The sequence below is a fragment of the Drosophila biarmipes genome, chromosome X, assembly GCF_025231255.1.
Source record: "Drosophila biarmipes strain raj3 chromosome X, RU_DBia_V1.1, whole genome shotgun sequence".
Taxonomy (NCBI): domain Eukaryota; kingdom Metazoa; phylum Arthropoda; class Insecta; order Diptera; family Drosophilidae; genus Drosophila; species Drosophila biarmipes.
In genome coordinates, this window is record NC_066611.1 from 7,607,944 (window position 1) to 7,627,513 (window position 19,570).

Genomic DNA, 19,570 nt, shown 5'->3' on the forward strand with positions numbered 1-19,570 from the left:
TCAAAAATAAATAATAAACAAAAGTTTAATTTTTAAAAAATTAAAAATAAAAATTATGTAATACTCAGTATTTTTTTAAACATTCAGCACTGAACAAACTTTTTTAAATATTTTTTAACTTCAATTATATATTAAGAATTTCTTAAAAATTCCTGTAAAATATCTAGAAAAATTCAGTACCTATTTTTCCGTGTGTTAAATGTTGGCTGTATAATAATAATTTTTTTGTATCCCTTATTATTCCGCCTTATACATTTTTTATCACATTTCGACAGATATTATTTGGGTTTTTCGGCCGTCTGTGGTAGCGGCATTAGCCGCTGGCAAACCATTTTGTTTATTCAGCTCAGCGAATATTGGTTATTAATAGCCAGTGACAGGGAATGCAGTCACCTCCGCACCGCATTAAAATATTTAAATGTCCAGGGCTAATGGACAAAAAGTTTGAAGAGCCCGGTCCCCAGCTCCATCGAATATGTTTGTTTGCAAAATTAATCAAAAGCGCAACTGACAGCTCAGGGAGCGTCGCAGGGAAAATAAATTAAAAATACATAAAGCGCTCAATTACGAAATTTGGTACATTTAATTTGTAAGCAAGGCCAGGACGAGAGACTGGGCCAAAAAACAAAAAAAAAAAAAACGAAAAGCAATAGAAACACACAGTGGCTAAAAGCAGTGTCAGTGGCAATGAAAGCGGAATTCAATTTCCATGAATTTTTTTTTGCCCGCTGCCATTTGCTTGTTTTTTGTTTTTTTATTTTCCGTGTTTTTCTTGCTGGGCTTAATATTTTTTTGCTGCTGGTTTTTCGGTTGTCTACTGTTCCGGGGGCAATATAAAAATTTAATATTCGCCCAGAAGTCGGCAGCAATAAAATGCCCAGCAGAATGTAGTGGCGCAAGTAGCTTCAATGTGGCATCATAAACCATGATCCCAGGAACCCCGGAACTCCCCGAAATTATGTTGTAAAAGTGGCGAAAAACAAGCAAATGGCGACACTTGAGATCCCATTTCCCGGCCATTTTCCTGTACACATTTCCCCCGGCAGAGGAGACAGTCAGACAGACAGACAAACAGTCGCCTCATTAGTGGAGTGGTCAGCTTTAAGACCCGCTCGTGGGGCGGGAAAAAGTGCCAAAAACGCATAGCAGTAGCGGCCATGGAGGGGTGAGTTATAGGGGTGCTATCTGAAATGGCCCGGACCGGGAGAAAAGCATATGCAAACTCGCTTTGGGGGGAAATCGGACATAACTTATTTGCAGGCTTATCGAATGACAGCCCCAAGTGGAATTCAAAGAGGAAATCTTTGTGTGGGCTAGCAGAAGTAACCGTTTATAAAGTGGTGCAGTGCACCTGACCTACATAAAGAGCTTTTATTTAGTGTTTTTTGAGAATTAATTGGAATTTATCTGTATGTCTGAAGATTTTTTTTATTTACTCAGAACTTATTTAGTTTTATTAAAAATTGTGGATGGCATTCCACCTATTGATGAACCTCACTTTGACTTATGCGGATAAGCAACAATTCCTAATATTTATATAGGTGTAGTTTCTTTTTTTGTTTTTTTTTTATCCTGTTAAAAGTTGGCTTTTAAAAGAACAAATATCCTAAACTAAATACTGAAATAAATGCTAAATACTACCCCTATGATCTAAGTTGCAAAAAGTTTTTGGAAACTCTTTAAAAATATCTATGATTGTAAAAATGTATTTATTAAAATACTTTAAAAAAATACTAATTATTTTTCGCTTTCCTTTCTAGGGTTTTATAACACAAAAACATTTTCGATTTTAAAGTAACAAATATGCTGAACTAAATACCGAAATATATACTGAATACTAACCCTATTATCTCAGTTAAAAAAGGTTTTTGAAAATTTTGTAACAATATCTATGATTGTATAAAACTTATTTCTTTGCAACACTTAAAAATATACAAATTAATTTCCTCTTTTCTTTTTAGGGATTTTTTTCCCCAAAATAAAATATATACTGAAATAAATACTAAATACTACTTCTAAAATCTCACTTGCAAGAAGTTTGTGGAAATTCTTAAAAATATCTATGTTTGTAAAACACTTATTTCTTTAAAATACTTTTAAAATATACAACTTGTTTTCTGCTTTTCTTTCTAGGGCTTTTTTATACCCGCAAAATTTTAGTTTTAAAGAAAAAAACAAATATGTTGAACTAAATACTGAATTCTTTTACTACCTAATAAAAATATCTATGATTGTATAAAACTTATATATCTACAGGACTTTAAAAATATCCAAATCCCCTTTTCCTAATTTTCCATTGCTGGTTGCCGCAACGTCTGTGGAAAGCCCCCTTTTTAATTGGCCTGTCTATTGCGGTGTAAAACATTAGTTGAGTGAAACAGCAGTTAGCATTTGGTGGGCCCATGTCGACACTTGTAAGGCCTTTAATGAAGAACCTGTCATCAATGTATTTGCGGTTGGACGCGACTCCTTGTGCCCCCGGCTGTCAGCTGTCATGTACACAAGTGCCCCCCATTTCTCCCGCCATTTGGCGCCCTTTGACCCCTTCGCAGTCACCGCATATTTTTGCCTGAGTTTGTGTGAGCCTCGCAAACATGGCCACCAACTAATGAGCCCTCGTTTAGCAGCTGTAGGAACTCCAACCAACGTCGATCCATCAGGAGGGCACATTTAAATAAAAATCAACAGAGGTGGGAAAATATACGTAAAAAGGGTAAAACAGAAATATTGGCGAAATTCCTTTTTCCCCTGTGTGAGCATTAAATAAATGAGTGGGCTCTTTATTTCAATTATTAATTTAAAAGGAATTGATGTCTTTGGTTATAAATAGAAAATAAAACATTAATATATAAAAACATTTTTAAGTACAAGTAAAAAGTTTATTTATAATAAAAAACTACAATAAATTATTTCCTGATAAAATTTAAACATTATAGAAAGTGTTGCCGATCAGGTATTTTGTCTTCTGCTAACATTCTTATTTTTAATTAGCATGGTGATTGCTTTTGACTTTAGTTAATTCATTTAAATTTAATGTATTTATTTATTGTGTATGTTTTTAATTTATTCAACTCAATTATTTATTTATAAGCGCAGCTAAGCGTAAATAAATAAAAATATAAAGAGCATTTTAAAAAAACCGAAATACCAAATAGAATATTTTAATATTTATTCAAAGTCGTTAATTTCAAGTGTAAAATGAAATATTTTGAGGGGCTAGGGCAACGATGAGTTTGCAAAATCCGAAACTATTAAGCCTGACAGATATTTGCCGGAAAGCACGCCTCACATACGCTCCGAAGCCCGGGTGGTGAGGTGGAAATTGAAATGGAAATGGAAATTGAACTAAAACCCATTGAAGTTCTCGCAATGGTAGCACATAAATCAGCTGCCAGCGCTTCGTGCATAGCTTATTGCACACTTTGAGGCAGCTCCGTATTGCAATTGTTTGCCGCCGCACAATCGCCAGTCATTCCGGGAATTTGTATTGGGTCTTAGCCTTAAGCCAGGCAGTAACAAATAAATACACAGACGCCACAAGGATGCTACGCACTCTGGGCCCCAGCTAATTGAATCAGAAACCGCAGCATGAAATCAGCAAACAAACAAACGGCACGGCCCACGCGGCGGATGCGCAATGCGAAATGGAAAAAGGGTCTAGTTTAGAGCCTTGTCAAAGGATTGCTGACCAGATTGATAAATCCCCAGGCGACATGCCTTTGACATAAAAAAAGTGAGTGTAGCATACATTTATGCGATTCCTGAATAAATCATTTCCTTGCAGTGACGTTCTTTTTTATTTTTGTGGTCCTGCCCCAAAATAAATACGCTCCCAATGTGTGTTCGTGTGTGCTTGTGGGGCATGACAGGATGCCTTCTATTTTTTTATCCGGCTTCCACGACGTATGAGCAATATGTGTCGCGCGTAAAATAAACAATATTCACACAGCGTAAGCCGCACGAATTAAGGAAATTCGGCGAATGACGCGTGCAATTAAATGAGGTTTAATGGTTTCTGTTTACCTCGACGGCGGGGTGCCCCTCGACTTTTTTCTTCAGGGGATCAAAGTTCACAGCTCGTTTTTGGCGCCTCGAATGACGAATGCCAGAACGATCGAATGGCCGAAAAACGCGCCAAAAAACGCGCGGCACTCGAAAACCCGAAAATTGAAGGCCGATTCCGGAATCCGCAGCCGTTGTGCTCGCCACAGCCACCGGTTGGCAAGTGAATAGAAAATTCCTCAGCGAGGCAAGGGAAACCCACGACGAGGATTCAAATGGACAAGCAGTTCGGCCAGGACTGCTTACCGGAAACTGTTATACGGCGGAAGTGCTCGGAAATATATAGTAAATGTATGCATTTATTAAAATGTAAATGCAATACTTATATTATTTTAATTTTTTTAGTACAAATTTTGAAGATTTTTATTTTAACTTTTTTTTAAAGTTTTTTCATTTATGTTAACGTGTTTTTTCTTTTTAAAATAGCTATATTCTTGGTCGCAATACTTAATTTTTAAAATAAATGATTTCATTTCAATTTCAACAATTTTGTCATGTTTATGTTTGCTGGCTCGTTTAATTAACATAGTTTAGTTTGTAAAATGATTTACTAAAAATCTTCAGAGATTACAGAAAGTTTGCAAAACGAATTCTTTTGTATTTTTAGTCAGTTAAAAGCTGAGTAAAGAGTTTTGCAATAGTTTGAAATTTAACTGTTACTTAGCTTTGTCAATAATTCGAGTATTATCTACAGTAAAGAGAAAAAGTGCTATCCAGTCTTTCAACCAAGAACATTTGCTTTGTACTGCTTAGCAGAGCTTTTTGCGTAAGCAGTGCAACTTCGTGGCAAGCAGTTTTTTTGAACTTCGATTGCGTGGTTTTGGTCTTAACATTTTTCTTTGTACTCCGATCCCAGAATATCTAAGCAACCGGGTTGCGACCAGAGAAAGAGAATCCGAGTGGGGGCTGATGGCTTTCGGTTTTTTGCACTTCACTTTGGATTTCTGGCCGCACTTACATTGGAAATGGGGCTCTGGCACGTATAACTCCGATAGACAGTCGCCGTCTGGAGCTCTTATTTGTAGTCATTGTTGTTTCTCCACAGATTTACCTTAGAAAAAAACAAGTCGGTGGTATAAATAGTTGAAGAAGGGTAAGGTGAAGTCATCAGTTTCTCACCAACCTTCGAAATGTGGAGAGTAGTGGCATGTTTAGTCCTGATGGCAGCTTTGACCTTCTCCCAGGGTCATCGAGGAGATTACCCGGGATTTCCACGTCTAAGCAATGGTCCGAGGTTTAACCAACGACCCTGTGGCCCTCGAGTTTGCGGCAAAAGTGGGCTGTGTTATCGCAGTTTTGAGAGCATCTGTGACCTCAACGATTATAATGTAAAGATGATATTCAGTGGCCAAAAAGGTGAGAAATATTTCGGTTTTTAAATGGAAATACTACATTTTTTTACTGTTCCTTTTCGAATTTATTAAGTTATATTTTGATTTTAATTGTTAATTAAATTTTAATTTTATTTGTATGTATATTTTTTCCTTCGTAGAATTCGATTTGGCTGACCCCGTATATTGTCAAGAGGCACCGCCGCAGCCGAAGCTTATAGATGTGGGCTACTATTATAATCACCGAAGTTTGGTGGTGGCTCAACCGCCCCGATCGCTTTACTCATCCTCCCTTCCAAGGCCCAGAATATCCCATGGTCCAGAGTATATTAGAAACTATGACGCAGTTCCACCATCAGATACTTATGATTCAGCGCTAGACTATGAGCTTCCGTATCCGGTATGGTCTTTGAAGAGGCCTCAAGTTCCGCGGAGAAGAAACCGAGTGAGTTATAGGCCTCAATACTGGAACTATCCGGCCAAGCGGCCTGAAGCAACCAGGCGGCCATGTTATCAGAAAACAACAACCACCGCAAAATCTCTTATATCAACTAAGATTCCTACATATTCAACAACAACGACCACAACTGAGCCATCTACAACTACGACTACAACTGAACCTTCAACAACAACAAGCACTGAAGCTTCTACAACAACAACCACAGAAAGAACAACGACAACCGCAAAACCAACAACAACCACTAGTGGGTCAACAACCACAGAACCAACGACAACGACTCAGTCTACAACAACTGAAACCACCACAGGGCCGTCAACGACAACATCCACAGATGCTACTACCACGACAACGAATGATCCCACAACGACAACAAACACAGTATCATCCACAATAACTACAACGGATCCATCAACAACAACGACGACGGATCCGTCCACAACAACGACGACGGATCCGCCCACAACAACTACGACGGATCCGTCCACAACAACTACGGCGGATCCGTCCACAAGTACATCCACAGAACCTTCTACAACGACAACAACAATTCGAACAACAGATCCCACAACGACAACATCGGATCCTGCAACAACTGCAGAATCTGCTAGCATATCATCTACTAACGCTTCCACAACAACGACGGCTGATCCTTCCACAACAACGACAACCGATCCTTCTACAACAAAAACCACAGGTTTTTCGACATCGACAACGACGGCAACCACTTCGGTATCTCCCACCACAACGACAACGGTTCCATCCACGACGACAACGGTGCCATCCACAACAACAACAACAACGTCTTCTACAACGACAACAAATGATCCAACAACAATATCCACTACAAATCCTTCTACAACATCAACGACTACTACAGACTCTTCTACAACGACAACCACTGATCCCACAACGACAACCTCTGATCCTACAACAATATCCACTACAAATCCTTCTACAACATCAACAACAACGACTGCCTCCACAACTTCAACCACTGTCGCATCTGTAAGTATAATAAATATATATATTTTACCAGAGAATACTAATATTTATCAATACCTTTTATGGCAGGCTAAACCCTTGACAGTTGAGGTCAGAAGTGCAGACGAACGGTTGGTAGATTTCGATTTGGAAGCCTTGGCCTTGAACTCCGATACGGAAGAGCCAAACTGCACAGAGATCACCAATGTGCTTATAACCACGGGATCAAGGGTCGTCTTTCAGTTCTCTGGGTGCATTGTGGCGAGGACTTCTACCAGTACCACCACATCTTCGAGCAGCACCACCACAACCCCAACCAGCACCACCGTAACAACAACCACTCAGGAAACACCATCCTATCAATGGTATGGTCAATCCACGGACTATGCCCAATCTCATGTCATATATACCTATTAAAACATTCTTATTTAGAACCCAATAAAGAAAATCAGATACTTTTACAGAAGTAAATATATTAAAATTGTAATTTATTTTAAAGCTACTTAAAAAATGAGATATATAGAAAAGGTAAGATCCGAATAATAAACAAAACAGCTTGATATAATTGTAGAATTCATAAACTGCGGAATACCTAAAATTCCAATGATCGGTATGCTTTTTAAGCCAACGAAACCCGCATCTATTTGTATTCAAAATCAAAATACAATTAAATAGAGTTAGGTTCTAGTTTGATATCAATGGAAACGTGATCTTCGATGGTTGAAAAGAGCCACACGTGAACTGAGCGCCGCCCTTCAACCCGTCGCCGAAGTCAAGTGTAATTTCCCAGCTGTAACATTCTTCAATCTGATTCTGCTGACTCATGTCTTAGCTCATTTCTTTCGGAAGAACTGCAGCTCGCAGACGATTTCACATGACTCAAGGTTGAGCTAAGCCACGGCGATAATGGCGGTAATAATAAATTTCATAATGAACTGCAAGACGGTATGAAAGTGGGAGAAGAGGCGTCTGGCTTGTTCGCCGATTGATACGAGTTATGGCAGCAATATTAAAATAATAATAACTCAAACAGAGTCCCCGACACGTACAGGGGCATTGCAAGTGTATGAGAGCACCGAGTGTTAGGATAGCTCGACGTATAAAAACTGGAATCGATGGGGGTCATGGCATAGTCGTTTTCGAATCGTTCTCAATATGACAGCCATTCTACTGCCACTTGCATTCGCCCTGCTCGCCGCAGCTCGGGCCTGGGATTACGGGGTTCCTTACTACCCAGCACCGCGCTATGCCGAGTATCAGCAGCCATATGACTTGCCGTGTCCGCCGTCGGGTCCCGAGAGTCTGGTCTGTGCCGGGGCTCCCGGTGCCCAGCCATCCACCTTTCCCAGTCCCTGCGAGGTCCAGCGTTTCCGAGCCCTCACGGGCATAAGTGAGTATTGCCCCAGGTTCTATCTAGTGGCTTCTTTACCAAGTCTAACTCTTTCTCTCTCTTTCTGCAGACTGGGAGATCATCCATGAGAACAGGTGCGAAACCTTGGAGGTTTGTCCGGATAACTGCCAGGACCAGTACAGTCCGGTTTGCGGAAAGTACAAGGATACCAGGCGAAACTACAGGAGTGAGTGCGAGCTGCAGCTGGTCAAGTGCCGCACAGGACATCGTGAGTATTGGGCCTTAAATATTTATATTAAAAAAAAAAATATTTACATGCATTGCACTAAAATTTATTTTAAACGTTATTTAATTATATATGCACTTTAATTAATTTATATACGCGCAAATATAAAAGCGCAAGAAGCTTATTTTAAAAGTCACGTCTTAGTCGACAATTTGTTAGCAAATACATACCAACTGTATATAATGTACGTCAGAGTTATAGGTAAACTTTATAATCTTTATATAAATTGAAAATATTTTACCTATAAAACAATATTTAATCAAATTTATTTCATCACATTATTTTTTCAGCTTGGAGAAAGCAGCACGATGGCCCCTGCGAAAGTAGGTATCCAGTCGCCCAGTCACCTCGCGCTCAAAACTACAATCCCTATGCGATCAACCCTTACCAACCGAACTATGGATCTTCCGGATCGTATAACCCTTATGCACCAGTTCCACCCCAAGGACCCTACAGATCCCAAGGACCTTATGGATCTCAAGGACCTTACGGATATCAAAGATCATCTGGACCCTACGGGCCCTACAGTCCATATGGAGCGCAATCTCAGCCTCAAGGCTATCCACAAAGCTCATTCGTATCCCCGAAACCCGCCTACGAGGCACCAGTCTATCACCCGTATGAGATTTCCTGGGAAAACATACCCACTGAGTCCGAGTACGCCATAGCCGCCAAACCCTATACAAATCCGACCTACGAGGAAACGCCAACCGCCTATCCCACCACTACTTCCACCACAAGCAGTTCCACAACAACCACTTCCACAACAAGCACTTCCACCACAACCACTTCCACAACCCCTAAAACAGAGGAAACCACCACAGAGGCCCCAAGTGTTACTTCAAACCCCAGGCAGAATATAAAGGTGAATGCCGTGATTGAAGTGCCAGCCAACACAACCACCCAAAAGCCCTCTACGACGGCTGCCCCAACTGAAGCCCCAACTACACAGACAGAAGAAGCCACGGAGCCCAGTTCCACGGTGTCCAGTGTCACTGCTCCTCCTTTGAAGAAATACGCCACGACGGCTTCTCCACAGCATGCAACAACCACAGCAAGGCCCTCAAAGCCTGCCCTATCCATAAATGCCGTCAAGGAAGTTGAAGTTACCACTGAGCAGCAAACTAGCACAGAATCAAGCACAGCCAAGGCCAAGCCCACCTATAAATCAAGCCCATCCTATCAATCCCGCAACATTTATAAGGCACCTTCAGTCTCTAGTTCCACGGAAGCTCCTCAGGATGAAGACACTACTACGGAGTCTTTGGATAAGCTCATAAAAATAAATGCAGTGGAAGTGACCACCCAGAAGAAACCTGAAGAGACCACAGTGGCGAAGACCAAAGCAGCAAAGACTTACCCATCATATCCCACTTATCCATCCTCAAGTGTCTATAAAACTTACCCAGTCTATGGCACTACGGAAGCTCCTGAGGAAGAAACCACTCAAGAGGCTTTAGATAAGATTCTCAAGTTAAATGCAGTGGAAGTGAGTACTGAGGAGAATCTTGAAGATTCCACTCAGGCGGAGACTACCTCGGAACCTAGCACTACTAAAGCAGCAAAGACTTACCCATCATATCCAACATACCCATCTTCAAGTGTCTATAAAACTTACCCAGTCTACGGATCTTCTGAGGCTCCAAAGGAGGAAGAAACGACTCCAGAGTCTTTAGATTCGATTCTTAAAGTAAATGCAGTGGAAGCTAGTACTGAAGAGCAACCCGAAGACACCACAGATGCGGATACTACCTCAGAACCTAGCACTACTAAAGCAGCAAAGACTTACCCATCATACCCATCTTCAAATGTCTATAAAACTTATCCAGTCTACGGATCTTCTGAGGCTCCAAAGGAGGAAGAAACCACTCCAGAGTCCTTAGATTCGATTCTTAAAGTAAATGCAGTGGAAGCTAGTACTGAAGAGAATCTCGAAGACACCACTGAGGTGGATACTACCTCGGAATCTAGCACTACAAAGGCCTCACCGACTTACCCATCATATCAAACTTATCCATCCTCAAAGGTTTATAAAACTTATCCAGTCTACGGCACTACGGAGGCTCCTAAGGATGAAGACACCACTCCAGAGTCTATAGATAAGGTTCTTAAATTAAATGCAGTGGAAGTTACTGAGGCGGAGACTTCATCGGAACCTAGTACCACTAAAGCGGCACCGACCTACCCATCATATCCAACTTATCCATCCTCAAAGGCTTATAAAACTTACCCAGTCTACGGGTCTTCTGAGGCTCCACAGAAGGAAGAAACGACTCCAGAGTCTTTAGATTCGATTCTTAAAGTAAATGCAGTGGAAGCTAGTACTGAAGAGCAACCCGAAGACACCACAGATGCGGATACTACCTCGGAACCTAGCACTACCAAAGCAGCGAAGACTTACCCATCATATCCAACATACCCATCTTCAAGTGTCTATAAAACATATCCAGTCTACGGCTCTACTGAATCTTCGAAGGATGAAGAATCAGAGGATGACGAAACTACTGGAAGCTCTTTGGATAAGGCCATCAAGATCAACGCAGTTTCGGAGTCCCAAAACGAAACATCGACAGAGCCCAGTCTAAGCTCGACCTCTGCACCTACTGAAGGGCAAGAAGGACTTACAACGGATACACCAAATGTGGCCAATAGCTCGGAGACTGACTCAAGAGATATCCCGGAAATCGTGAAGACCGAAAGTGTCAGTAAGAATGGAACGGTGGTTAATTTGGAGGTGACCTGCAAACGAGAGTCCAAGAAGCTGAAACTGGATACAAGTAGTTCCGACCGTAGCAACATATATTTTATATTCTTAGGCTGCTAAAACAATTTTATAATCCATAACCCATTCACCATTTAATACAATGTAGCTGCTTATGCTAATAGTGTAAATTTTATAATGTATAAAAATTAAATGTATTGTTGTGTTCTAAAAGTGATTGATTTTTATAGTTCGGTTGCGTATTGTATGTATAACTCTCTATGGTCTTCTTTGGGACTCCACCTACCCCTTAATCCATTTTTTGCTTCGTTCTACGAAATCCCGAGTTGCCAAGTACTCCCAGTCTTTCAAGCCGTTCTTCAGCACATCGCAAAAGAACTTAAAGGGCCAAACTAATATCGAATTGAGCATCTCTATTTGTCTATCCATTGCTTTCTCTTCACTTGTAATAATGGGGTCCTCATTAAAATATATGAAATCCGCTTTAGTAACCTCTTCGAGAGTCTTGTTGAGCTTGCCCTTAGGTTCTGGAGCGGCCAATATCCAGTCGCATATTGCCAGTGCATAAAAACAGAGAAGCTGCGGTGGAGTCCAATTAGAGATACAAGTTGCACTTCTCTTCGCCCAGTACTTCTTACCAATTTATTGGAGAACTTCATAGTTAACCTTTAACGTTATGCAGCTCAGTACTTTGTTTTTATAAGTAAGTCGCCTTACTGATTGAAAAATTGAAGCCGACTGGGCCTATCGAACTTGTCCGAGTATATAATTCAGGATTGTCGATAGTCAGAAAAATAATTATTTTCTTGAAATTAATTCAATATTTATCAGTTGCCACCTTTTTTCTTATTCATCCGAAACAATCAAATTATGTATCGCCTTTAAATGCCTTTTACTTTGGTGAAAAACATTTCTACAAGAAATGAAGCTATTGACGCCTAGGTTTTCTTTGGGATTGAAAACCCGGAAATAAATCCTACCCTTATCCCATTTTTCGCGTTTTAAATATTCAGTTTTTTGGCTGCTTTAATAAAAATTAAAGACAAAGTGAAGAGTGTGATATCCCATTGAGCTCGTAGATTAATTTTCATTCTATTGGCGTCGAAACCAAAACAAATTTTTTTCACAAAATAAATGACACCCCTTGAAAAAATGAAAAAAATTAAATGTGTCTTTAAATGATGGGGATCGTTAGCAGAGGTCGCCAGCTGCTCAAAACGGTCTTTTCGCTGTACGCCTTGATTTGGCTAAACTACGATCAAAAAACCACTGAAAAAGGAACATTTTTCGCCAAAACCGAGATCCCAAAAAATCATGATGGAAGGAAATTTTAAAAATTTAAATATTTCTTTAAGTGATGGCGATCGTTAGCAGCTGGTCAGAACAGTCGGTTTTCACTCTACGCCTTGATAAACTACGTTTTAAAAACCGGAAAGAAAAGTCATATTTTTGACTAAAGCCATTTGTGTACAACAAGCTCAGACAACGGCAGCAATAGGCATTTTTATTCGTAATCCATTTACCAGATACGTACGTCAATCTTGCCGTTTGTCTCAGTAGTGTAAATTGTACAAAATATTAAATCGTGATGTTCGAAAGATGTTGGTTTTTATTAGTTAGTAGCTGGCGATTAAAGTTTGGTTGTGCAGTCTGAAGTGGTGCGTCTCGAAGACAGTGATATGGTGTTCCTGGAAGGGCAGAAGGTTCTCAGTAGGGGTTTGAAGACTAAGCCAGGGCTCGAACGGGGTGACGTTCTTGTGGCTCTTGGGGCGACGATAGGCCTTCGGCTCCCTATTCTGGTAGGCATACATTTGGTCTCCATCCTCGTGCTCATCCATTTTCAAATCCAAGTCCTGCCTTTTCTTGAGGATCTTGAGGTTGCGTCGTTCCAAGTCGCTTAGTACTGCTATATTATCCTGCAGCCTTTGTATGTCCTCCTTTATTAGACTGCCGATGAACCTAAACGGCCAAAAGACAATGAAATTGATAACCTCCATTTGTTTTTCCAATGCTTTCACTTCGGCAGACATGATGGGGTCGACAGTTAGGTCGATGGGGTCGTAGTCCGAAAGGTCAAGAGTCCGGTTCAGCTCGCACTTAGGTTCGGGAAGAGCCAGAATCCAGTCGCATATTGCCAATCCATAAAAACAGATTAGCTACGGTGAAGTTCAGTTAGTGACACAAGATACAATTATCTTGGAATAATTCTTCTTACCATTATCTGGGAGAACTTCATTATTTAGTTTTTATTTTAAACACCGATTGTATTTTAAAAGTCAGTCGTCTTACTGATTGAAAAATGGAACTTGTGGTAATTCACTTGTCATGCAGCAAAAGCCTACTTGGATTAAACAGACCAGGGTTTCGTTTAGTCAGAAAACCTTTTTTTTTTTGTTTTAATGAATTCTACACAATTATTTTCTTTTCCACTTTTTTCTATAATTAGACAGAGTAAACAAAATAATTTGTTTAAAACTTAAATATTAACTTATTTTATGTGGAATATTACTGAATGCTTTGGGCAGGGATATATTTTCCAGCACTGGCACATGCAAAACCATTTGCAACACTACTTATGGAAATACCACAGTTTCACCGTACTTTACAACACCATTTGGCTTATATTTGGTATATTTTTATGCGATATCATGCATTATATGTTTGTTTTACTAGTCTAAAAAGAGGGATTTGAGATTTTCTGATGTACGTTCGCTACCAGAATTATCCCTGGCAACGAAAGGCTTGTAAATAACGTGCACAACTGGCTATTTTTTGTATATTTTCTTAGTTTTTATTGTTCATCTTAAACAGCTATATAAATAGTTTTAATAAATATTAAGCAGCTGAATTTGAAGAAGCCGCAATCTTCAATCAAAGAGCCTTCGGCTGGGGAGTTGTCGAGGAAATGAATTGCTGGGTGGTGCCCATAGCCTGGGTTAGGGCCTTCGAATCCTCCGACGTGGTTCCTTGGCTCATCTCAGTGGTGCTGGACATCAGTGTGGTGGAGTAACTCTTGAGGGTGGTGGTGCGCGGAGAAGATGTGATCCTAAATTCCTTTGCGCTGGTGGTCAAAGCTGGTTCGGGTGTGGTGCTAGTGGAGCTGGTGGTACTGGTGGTGCTGCTTTCTCTTGGGGAATAGGGCTCCGTGACACGACCCACTTCTGGCAAGAACATCGAGAGCGAGGAGTCGGTTATCTCGCCGTAATCGTGACCCACATCGGGTATGTTGTACACATTGTAGGCATCCACTGCCCGGGAAACGGAGACCATGGGACTGGCCAGGCTCATCAGCTGCTGGAACTGCATGGGCGAGGGACTTGTGCTGGTCATTTTCGTGGGCCTCATCCTGGGAGTCGTGGTGATCCTGATGGTTGTGCTGGTGGTGGGCATCCTTGGCGTGGTGGTGGCACTCCAAGGAGCCGGAGTGGCCAGCATCAGATATACCTTCTTTGGATTTTTTTCGAACTTCGAGATGGCTGAGGCCTTGGTGGGTCGCTTATTTTTGTTGCGGCGCAGCTTCTTCTTGCGACCGCTTTTTGTGGGAGCTTGGCAAGGACCCTCGTGCAGGACTCGCAGGACTTAAAAATTGTTACCGAATTTTTTAGGTATTTTTTCCTTCATTTTATGGTTTGAATATATTTTACAGACCTTGTTTTGTATGACACTCGCGACGCCGCATCTCGCACTCGTTGGCGAAGGTTTGGGGCAGGGCTCCTCCGATCTCGGCCAGCGCGCACACTGGTCGCTCCACCTGGGTGCACTTCATCGTCTGGCAGGTGGGCAGACATCGCTCCATCTCCGTGGGCTCAAGCTCTGCATGGAAATCACTCAGGGCAATGGTTAAGGATTGGGTTTTCCAAAATGAACACAGAAAATAATAAAATTAAAGTAATAATTTTAAGTACATTTAACATTTTGTAACTAAAATCTTTTTTTTGTAATATGTTAGCAAAATATTAAAAATCGATTAGTAGATTTCAAAAAAAGTTTTTTTTACCCAAATAAAATTATAGCAACAATTTTATTGCTATTTTGTAATAATGGCATTGATTATTATTTCAAAATTAAAAAAGTAGCCTGTTAATTAAAATAATTTCCTTTTATGTTTATGATTACTTTAGCAGTTCTCCCTTTTAAAAAAAAGTTTAAAAAATTTAATAAAAAAATGACTATATAAAAAATACAACTAAAATGAATTTAAATATTAAATATAAAGTATTTTCTATGAAAGAGCTGTGTTTAATATTTCCTAAGAAACGGAATTCTTGTTTAAAAAAAAACTTAATTTTGAATGCTTAGGTATTATGATTAGTATTTCTACCTGACAACTAAAAGCTAAACGTTATCTGCAGTTAAAATTAAATTTTTATAATAAATCCAATAGGGTTTTTAGTAAGTTAAATGTAGTTTAAAATGAAATTGCTTAAGAAATTAAGTAATTTTTGTGTGGTGACTAAGAGATAACTTAATGTGTTTTATTTCGAACTCACCTGTGCCGTACTGGAAGAGCATCTTGATGTTGGCCGCCTCCAGGCGGCAGTTGTTCTCGAAGTAGAAGCTATCGGTTCCGTTGGTGGCGCAGACGGGCACTCCGCCTGGCTGGCAGTTGGGCTGGTAGTCCACGTACTGGATCTGCATGGCGCCCAGGCCCTTGCTGCCCTTCTCGTCGGAGTCCTGACCCAGTCCCGCCTCGCCCAGGATCTTGGCGTACTGGTCACTCGTGTAGTGCGGATCTCCCATGTGCCAGTTGGCGATGGGCGAGTACTTCTGGGCGGCCGCACCGTCGCCCAGGAGTCCGAGAACTTGGAGGAGGATCAAGATCATGGTAATAGCCTTAATGCTGGTGACTGTGCGTCTCTGCTGCGAATGCATCTCGAGTGGTTTGTGCCCTCTGCAGATCGAATCCAGAGCTTTATAGTGCTTCTCGGGCGGTTTATCACCCGAGTTCGTTGCATTTTTCCACTGACACAGCTTTTATCGCTGGTGTCTTGCATATTTTCTTCTGTGAGTGCGATAAGCACCCACCCAAGCAGGTGGTTCTTTACAGCACCATTCATGGGTACTTATCGCTCTTCGCACGGTGGGTCATTCACGTGTCCAGAGGTCATGTACTGGTTAACCACGAAGATTGGGTGAAAACATGGCCCAAGCTATCTGGTGACGAGGCAGAAAGTTAAAGTAACTAATTTCATAGTGTCCAACAAAATGCAGAGACAACACAACAAGTTTTCCCACTCCTCTGCGATTTTCTGTTTTAATTCTTGTAGTTATTATATTTTTATTTAATTTAAATTAAAAAATTGCATATAAGACATGTAAAGTGGTTCGAGTTTTAGGTTTTAGGACGTCTAAGTTGTATACCTTTGGTATTAGGTATTCCTAAAGATGGGAAGCTATAAAGCTTAAAAGCCTTGTATCCTTAAAAAGGACTTAAAGCTTGGAAGGAGCTTTTAAATCTCTTAAAAAAAGTTACTAACAATTTCCAAGCTTAAAGCTAATAAGTTTTTATGTTAGCTATAAAACTTTTAATAAAATAACTTTTTATTTGTGATTTTTAATGCTTGCATTCAGTAAAAGATAATTTAATATGTTTTAGAGGATACATTTTTTTGGGTATTTTGACTTTTAATAATATTATACATATGAATAATACATATTTACTTATGAAATAAATAAAGCATAGGCAAAGAATATAAGCTAGATATTTAAAGTAATTCTGTTCAAACTCTAATAAAAATAAAAGTTTGCTTTCGAATAAATATCTGGATTACACATAAGAATCTCGAATGTATTCCAAACAGAAATTTACATAGGCTTACGTTGACTTAGGTGGACAATAAATATATTTTAAATATACTAACTAACATATTGTGTTGAAAGGTATCTATGAATATTAATATGTATTTACACACTTTTTTTGAAAGCTGTGGTTAAAAATATATTTAAGTTTTTCATTTCCAAAATGTTGCATTATAAAGTTTTGTCTGTAGAGAAGTACTAAAAACCAAAAGATTCACAGTTTTATAAGAGAATCTAATATTATATGCCCTGAACAATAACGAAATAAAATAATGTTATAGATGCCAGTAAAAAAAAATTATTTAAAAATATCTTTGCTTGTAAAATGTCCTTTTGATCGTCTCCTGGGCTCCATTCCATGCGAAGTCCCCGCAAAGTTTCAGATGTGGTGTCCAGTTTTGAGCGTCAACAAACAGCCAACTTATTTTGGGGCAAGTTTATTGCTTTGTCGTTATTGAAAATGAAAGAGCAAGGGCGTCTGTCCGCTCCGCCCCGCCCGCCAGTCCTTCAGTCCTTTAGCCACCCCCTCTTTGAATGTCCTGCAACCGCCCCTTCCTTACTTTCACCCACAGTCAGACACACAAACACACACGAAGAGTAATCTGCATATGCTTATGGGTGCGGACCAGAAGATACAATTTATTAAACTCTCCTTACACACACACAGGCAGCTAAAGATGGGCAGAGCAAACAACAAAAGTTTCCTATTTCCTTTCAGGACGCAGGGTCCTGAGACTTTCAAATGCATTATGTGGTCGAACAATGCAGTGCTGTGGCTCGGAAATATGCCAGAAGGCGGAAGTCAGTGACCGGAAGCCGGAAGAATGGGAGATGCAGTGGAAAAGTGGATCGAATGCATGAAGTCTTCTTTACAAGATCGAAGGGAGACCAAAATAATTAATAGGGAAATTTATAAATACATTTTCAGGTAATAAAACCACCTGCTTTTGGAGGAATAACACACGGAATCGGAGGTATTCAGTTAGAGACTTAATTGTAATTAATTGCTTACTTAAAAATATTTAATCTATTTAGACCATAACGAAATATATTTTAAATGCTTATTTTTAGAGCATAAAGCCATACAAATTTTAAGTTGTTCTACTTAAAAATCGGTGTTCAATTACTTAAGTTATAAACACCAGAAATTTTTAAAACAGAGGTATACAAATTATTTGTGGAGAGTAGTTTTAAAGTATTGGTTTTAATGATTTTTAAGAATTTATTAACGACTTTTTTATAGTTTAATATTATTTGGAATTGCTCAACACTGAAAATTAGTATTTGAAGTCGTTTGCCAATGTCAAGTTATATTTCCAGTGTTGAAAGTTTTCGTTACCCTTTTTTATAGTAGCTAAAAATAAATTACCAACTGTACAGGAAAGAAATTCAAAATGTAATAGAGAATGTGTAATTCGGTGCTGTTTCCCCTTTCACTGTTGATTTTGCCATTCAGTTTGCTTTCTGTTTTGGTCGCGCTCAAAGGGAAGGGGATGTGGGGTCGCAGGGTGGCACAGAAGGGTGTCTGAGTGTTTGAGTGCGGGTGTGGGCCAAACAATAAACAAACAAACAAGCTGCAAAAGTGTCACACATTCATCATACATTGTAATATGCCTGTGGACCGGGCCATAACATCCGGCAGCCATCCTTCTGCCAGACTCGGACAAGTCACTGGTTACTGTCACCGTCACCGTCACCGGTTACTGGGCCCTGGTCACTGCTGGTCAGTGGCCATGGTATTTTTTCCTGCAGATTCTGGTCTCCGGACTCTGGAACTGGGAAATCGAAAGGGCTGTGGGCTGGGAAGGCAAATAGACAAAGACAGGCAATCGCGGGCTGCCAACCAAAGCCGCACAAGGCGAAAAAGCAGATTTTTTTTAACTTATCAGTAGAGCACTGAGAAAAAAGATATCTAACATAAGCGTATAGTTCATAATAAATCATAAAATTATAGTTTAGAACAAATAGTTAAATTTTAATGAATAATATAATAATATATAAATATATATATTATTACTTATATTAAAGATATATAAATAATGTAATAATATATAAAAAGATGTTATATTTTAAATGATTTCCTTCGAGAATATCATATAGCTTTTTTAAAAAATAAAAATAAATATAGAAAATCATCATAATTTTTCCAGAGTTTTTGAATTATTGTTTTATTTTCTTTTTAATACCACAGCTTTCTATGAAAATAAATCTAACATAATTGAGTGCTTCATAAAAACTACATAGAATTAAAGTTTAGGAATAGGAATTAAAGAAATGTGGTTTTTAATATATAAAGTTAGTTATTATCGAATTTTTAACGATTTCCTTCATTAGAAAATACAACTACAAAATTTATAAAAATTTCTTTTTATTATTCAGGTTTTTTTAAATGATTTATCAACATTTTATTTGAGTTTCTAACTATGTACTATTCACTTAGAATTTTCGCTCAGTGCAGTTTGGTGGGCGTAGGGCGGGGGCGTGGCAGCGCGGGGAGGTGCTGCTGCAAAACTATGGAAAAAGTGCAAAAAGGTCAGTAAATTAATGTGCAAAACGGGCGCTGGATAAACTTTGAATG

At 39.5% G+C, this 19,570-nt stretch overlaps 5 protein-coding genes across 5 annotated transcripts; 2 read left to right on the top strand and 3 right to left on the bottom strand.

The window, feature by feature from the left end:
- The first annotated feature begins 5,181 nt into the window (after window positions 1-5,181).
- LOC108027798 (mucin-5AC) lies at window positions 5,182-7,292 on the top strand. The gene is made up of 3 exons (XM_017099411.3): window positions 5,182-5,418; window positions 5,555-6,858; window positions 6,925-7,292. The coding sequence occupies exons 1-3, from the start codon at window positions 5,193-5,195 to the stop codon at window positions 7,249-7,251; spliced, it is 1,857 nt and encodes a 618-aa protein (XP_016954900.1). The 5' UTR covers window positions 5,182-5,192; the 3' UTR covers window positions 7,252-7,292.
- A 697-nt stretch (window positions 7,293-7,989) lies between these two features.
- LOC108027880 (mucin-5AC) lies at window positions 7,990-11,344 on the top strand. Its single transcript, XM_017099536.3, has 3 exons — window positions 7,990-8,224; window positions 8,295-8,453; window positions 8,762-11,344. Exons 1-3 carry the CDS (start codon window positions 7,990-7,992, stop codon window positions 11,293-11,295), a joined length of 2,928 nt encoding a protein of 975 aa, XP_016955025.2. The 3' UTR covers window positions 11,296-11,344.
- Window positions 11,287-11,931, bottom strand: LOC108029915 (uncharacterized). The gene is made up of 2 exons (XM_017102447.3): window positions 11,832-11,931; window positions 11,287-11,772 (listed from the first exon to the last, which is right to left on the bottom strand). Exons 1-2 carry the CDS (start codon window positions 11,850-11,852, stop codon window positions 11,476-11,478), a joined length of 318 nt encoding a protein of 105 aa, XP_016957936.1. The 5' UTR covers window positions 11,853-11,931; the 3' UTR covers window positions 11,287-11,475.
- A 763-nt stretch (window positions 11,932-12,694) lies between these two features.
- Window positions 12,695-13,519, bottom strand: LOC108030412 (uncharacterized). Its single transcript, XM_017103336.3, has 2 exons — window positions 13,409-13,519; window positions 12,695-13,349 (listed from the first exon to the last, which is right to left on the bottom strand). Exons 1-2 carry the CDS (start codon window positions 13,427-13,429, stop codon window positions 12,810-12,812), a joined length of 561 nt encoding a protein of 186 aa, XP_016958825.1. The 5' UTR covers window positions 13,430-13,519; the 3' UTR covers window positions 12,695-12,809.
- Window positions 13,520-13,981: 462 nt separating this feature from the next.
- On the bottom strand, window positions 13,982-16,065 carry LOC108027983 (mucin-5AC). Its single transcript, XM_017099647.2, has 3 exons — window positions 15,684-16,065; window positions 14,842-15,006; window positions 13,982-14,771 (listed from the first exon to the last, which is right to left on the bottom strand). The coding sequence occupies exons 1-3, from the start codon at window positions 16,063-16,065 to the stop codon at window positions 14,065-14,067; spliced, it is 1,254 nt and encodes a 417-aa protein (XP_016955136.1). The 3' UTR covers window positions 13,982-14,064.
- Window positions 16,066-19,570: the final 3,505 nt, after the last annotated feature.

Bases quoted from the DNA above. Each gene is read 5' to 3' on its own strand.
- LOC108030412 (XM_017103336.3), bottom strand. From the start codon at position 13,429: ATGAAGTTCTCCCAGATAATG. The intron at 13,350-13,408 runs GTAAGAAGAATT...ACTTCACCGTAG, and splicing joins TGAAGTTCTCCCAGATAATG to CTAATCTGTTTTTATGGATT.
- LOC108027798 (XM_017099411.3), top strand. From the start codon at position 5,193: ATGTGGAGAGTAGTGGCATGTTTAGTCCTGATGGCAGCTTTGACCTTC. The intron at 5,419-5,554 runs GTGAGAAATATT...TTTCCTTCGTAG, and splicing joins GATATTCAGTGGCCAAAAAG to AATTCGATTTGGCTGACCCC. The intron at 6,859-6,924 runs GTAAGTATAATA...CTTTTATGGCAG, and splicing joins CTTCAACCACTGTCGCATCT to GCTAAACCCTTGACAGTTGA.
- LOC108027983 (XM_017099647.2), bottom strand. From the start codon at position 16,065: ATGCATTCGCAGCAGAGACGCACAGTCACCAGCATTAAGGCTATTACC. The intron at 15,007-15,683 runs GTGAGTTCGAAA...ATTTCCATGCAG, and splicing joins GCTCTTCCAGTACGGCACAG to AGCTTGAGCCCACGGAGATG. The intron at 14,772-14,841 runs GTCTGTAAAATA...ACAATTTTTAAG, and splicing joins CGAGTGTCATACAAAACAAG to TCCTGCGAGTCCTGCACGAG.
- LOC108029915 (XM_017102447.3), bottom strand. From the start codon at position 11,852: ATGAAGTTCTCCAATAAATTG. The intron at 11,773-11,831 runs GTAAGAAGTACT...ACTCCACCGCAG, and splicing joins TGAAGTTCTCCAATAAATTG to CTTCTCTGTTTTTATGCACT.
- LOC108027880 (XM_017099536.3), top strand. From the start codon at position 7,990: ATGACAGCCATTCTACTGCCACTTGCATTCGCCCTGCTCGCCGCAGCT. The intron at 8,225-8,294 runs GTGAGTATTGCC...CTCTTTCTGCAG, and splicing joins CCGAGCCCTCACGGGCATAA to ACTGGGAGATCATCCATGAG. The intron at 8,454-8,761 runs GTGAGTATTGGG...TTATTTTTTCAG, and splicing joins CAAGTGCCGCACAGGACATC to CTTGGAGAAAGCAGCACGAT.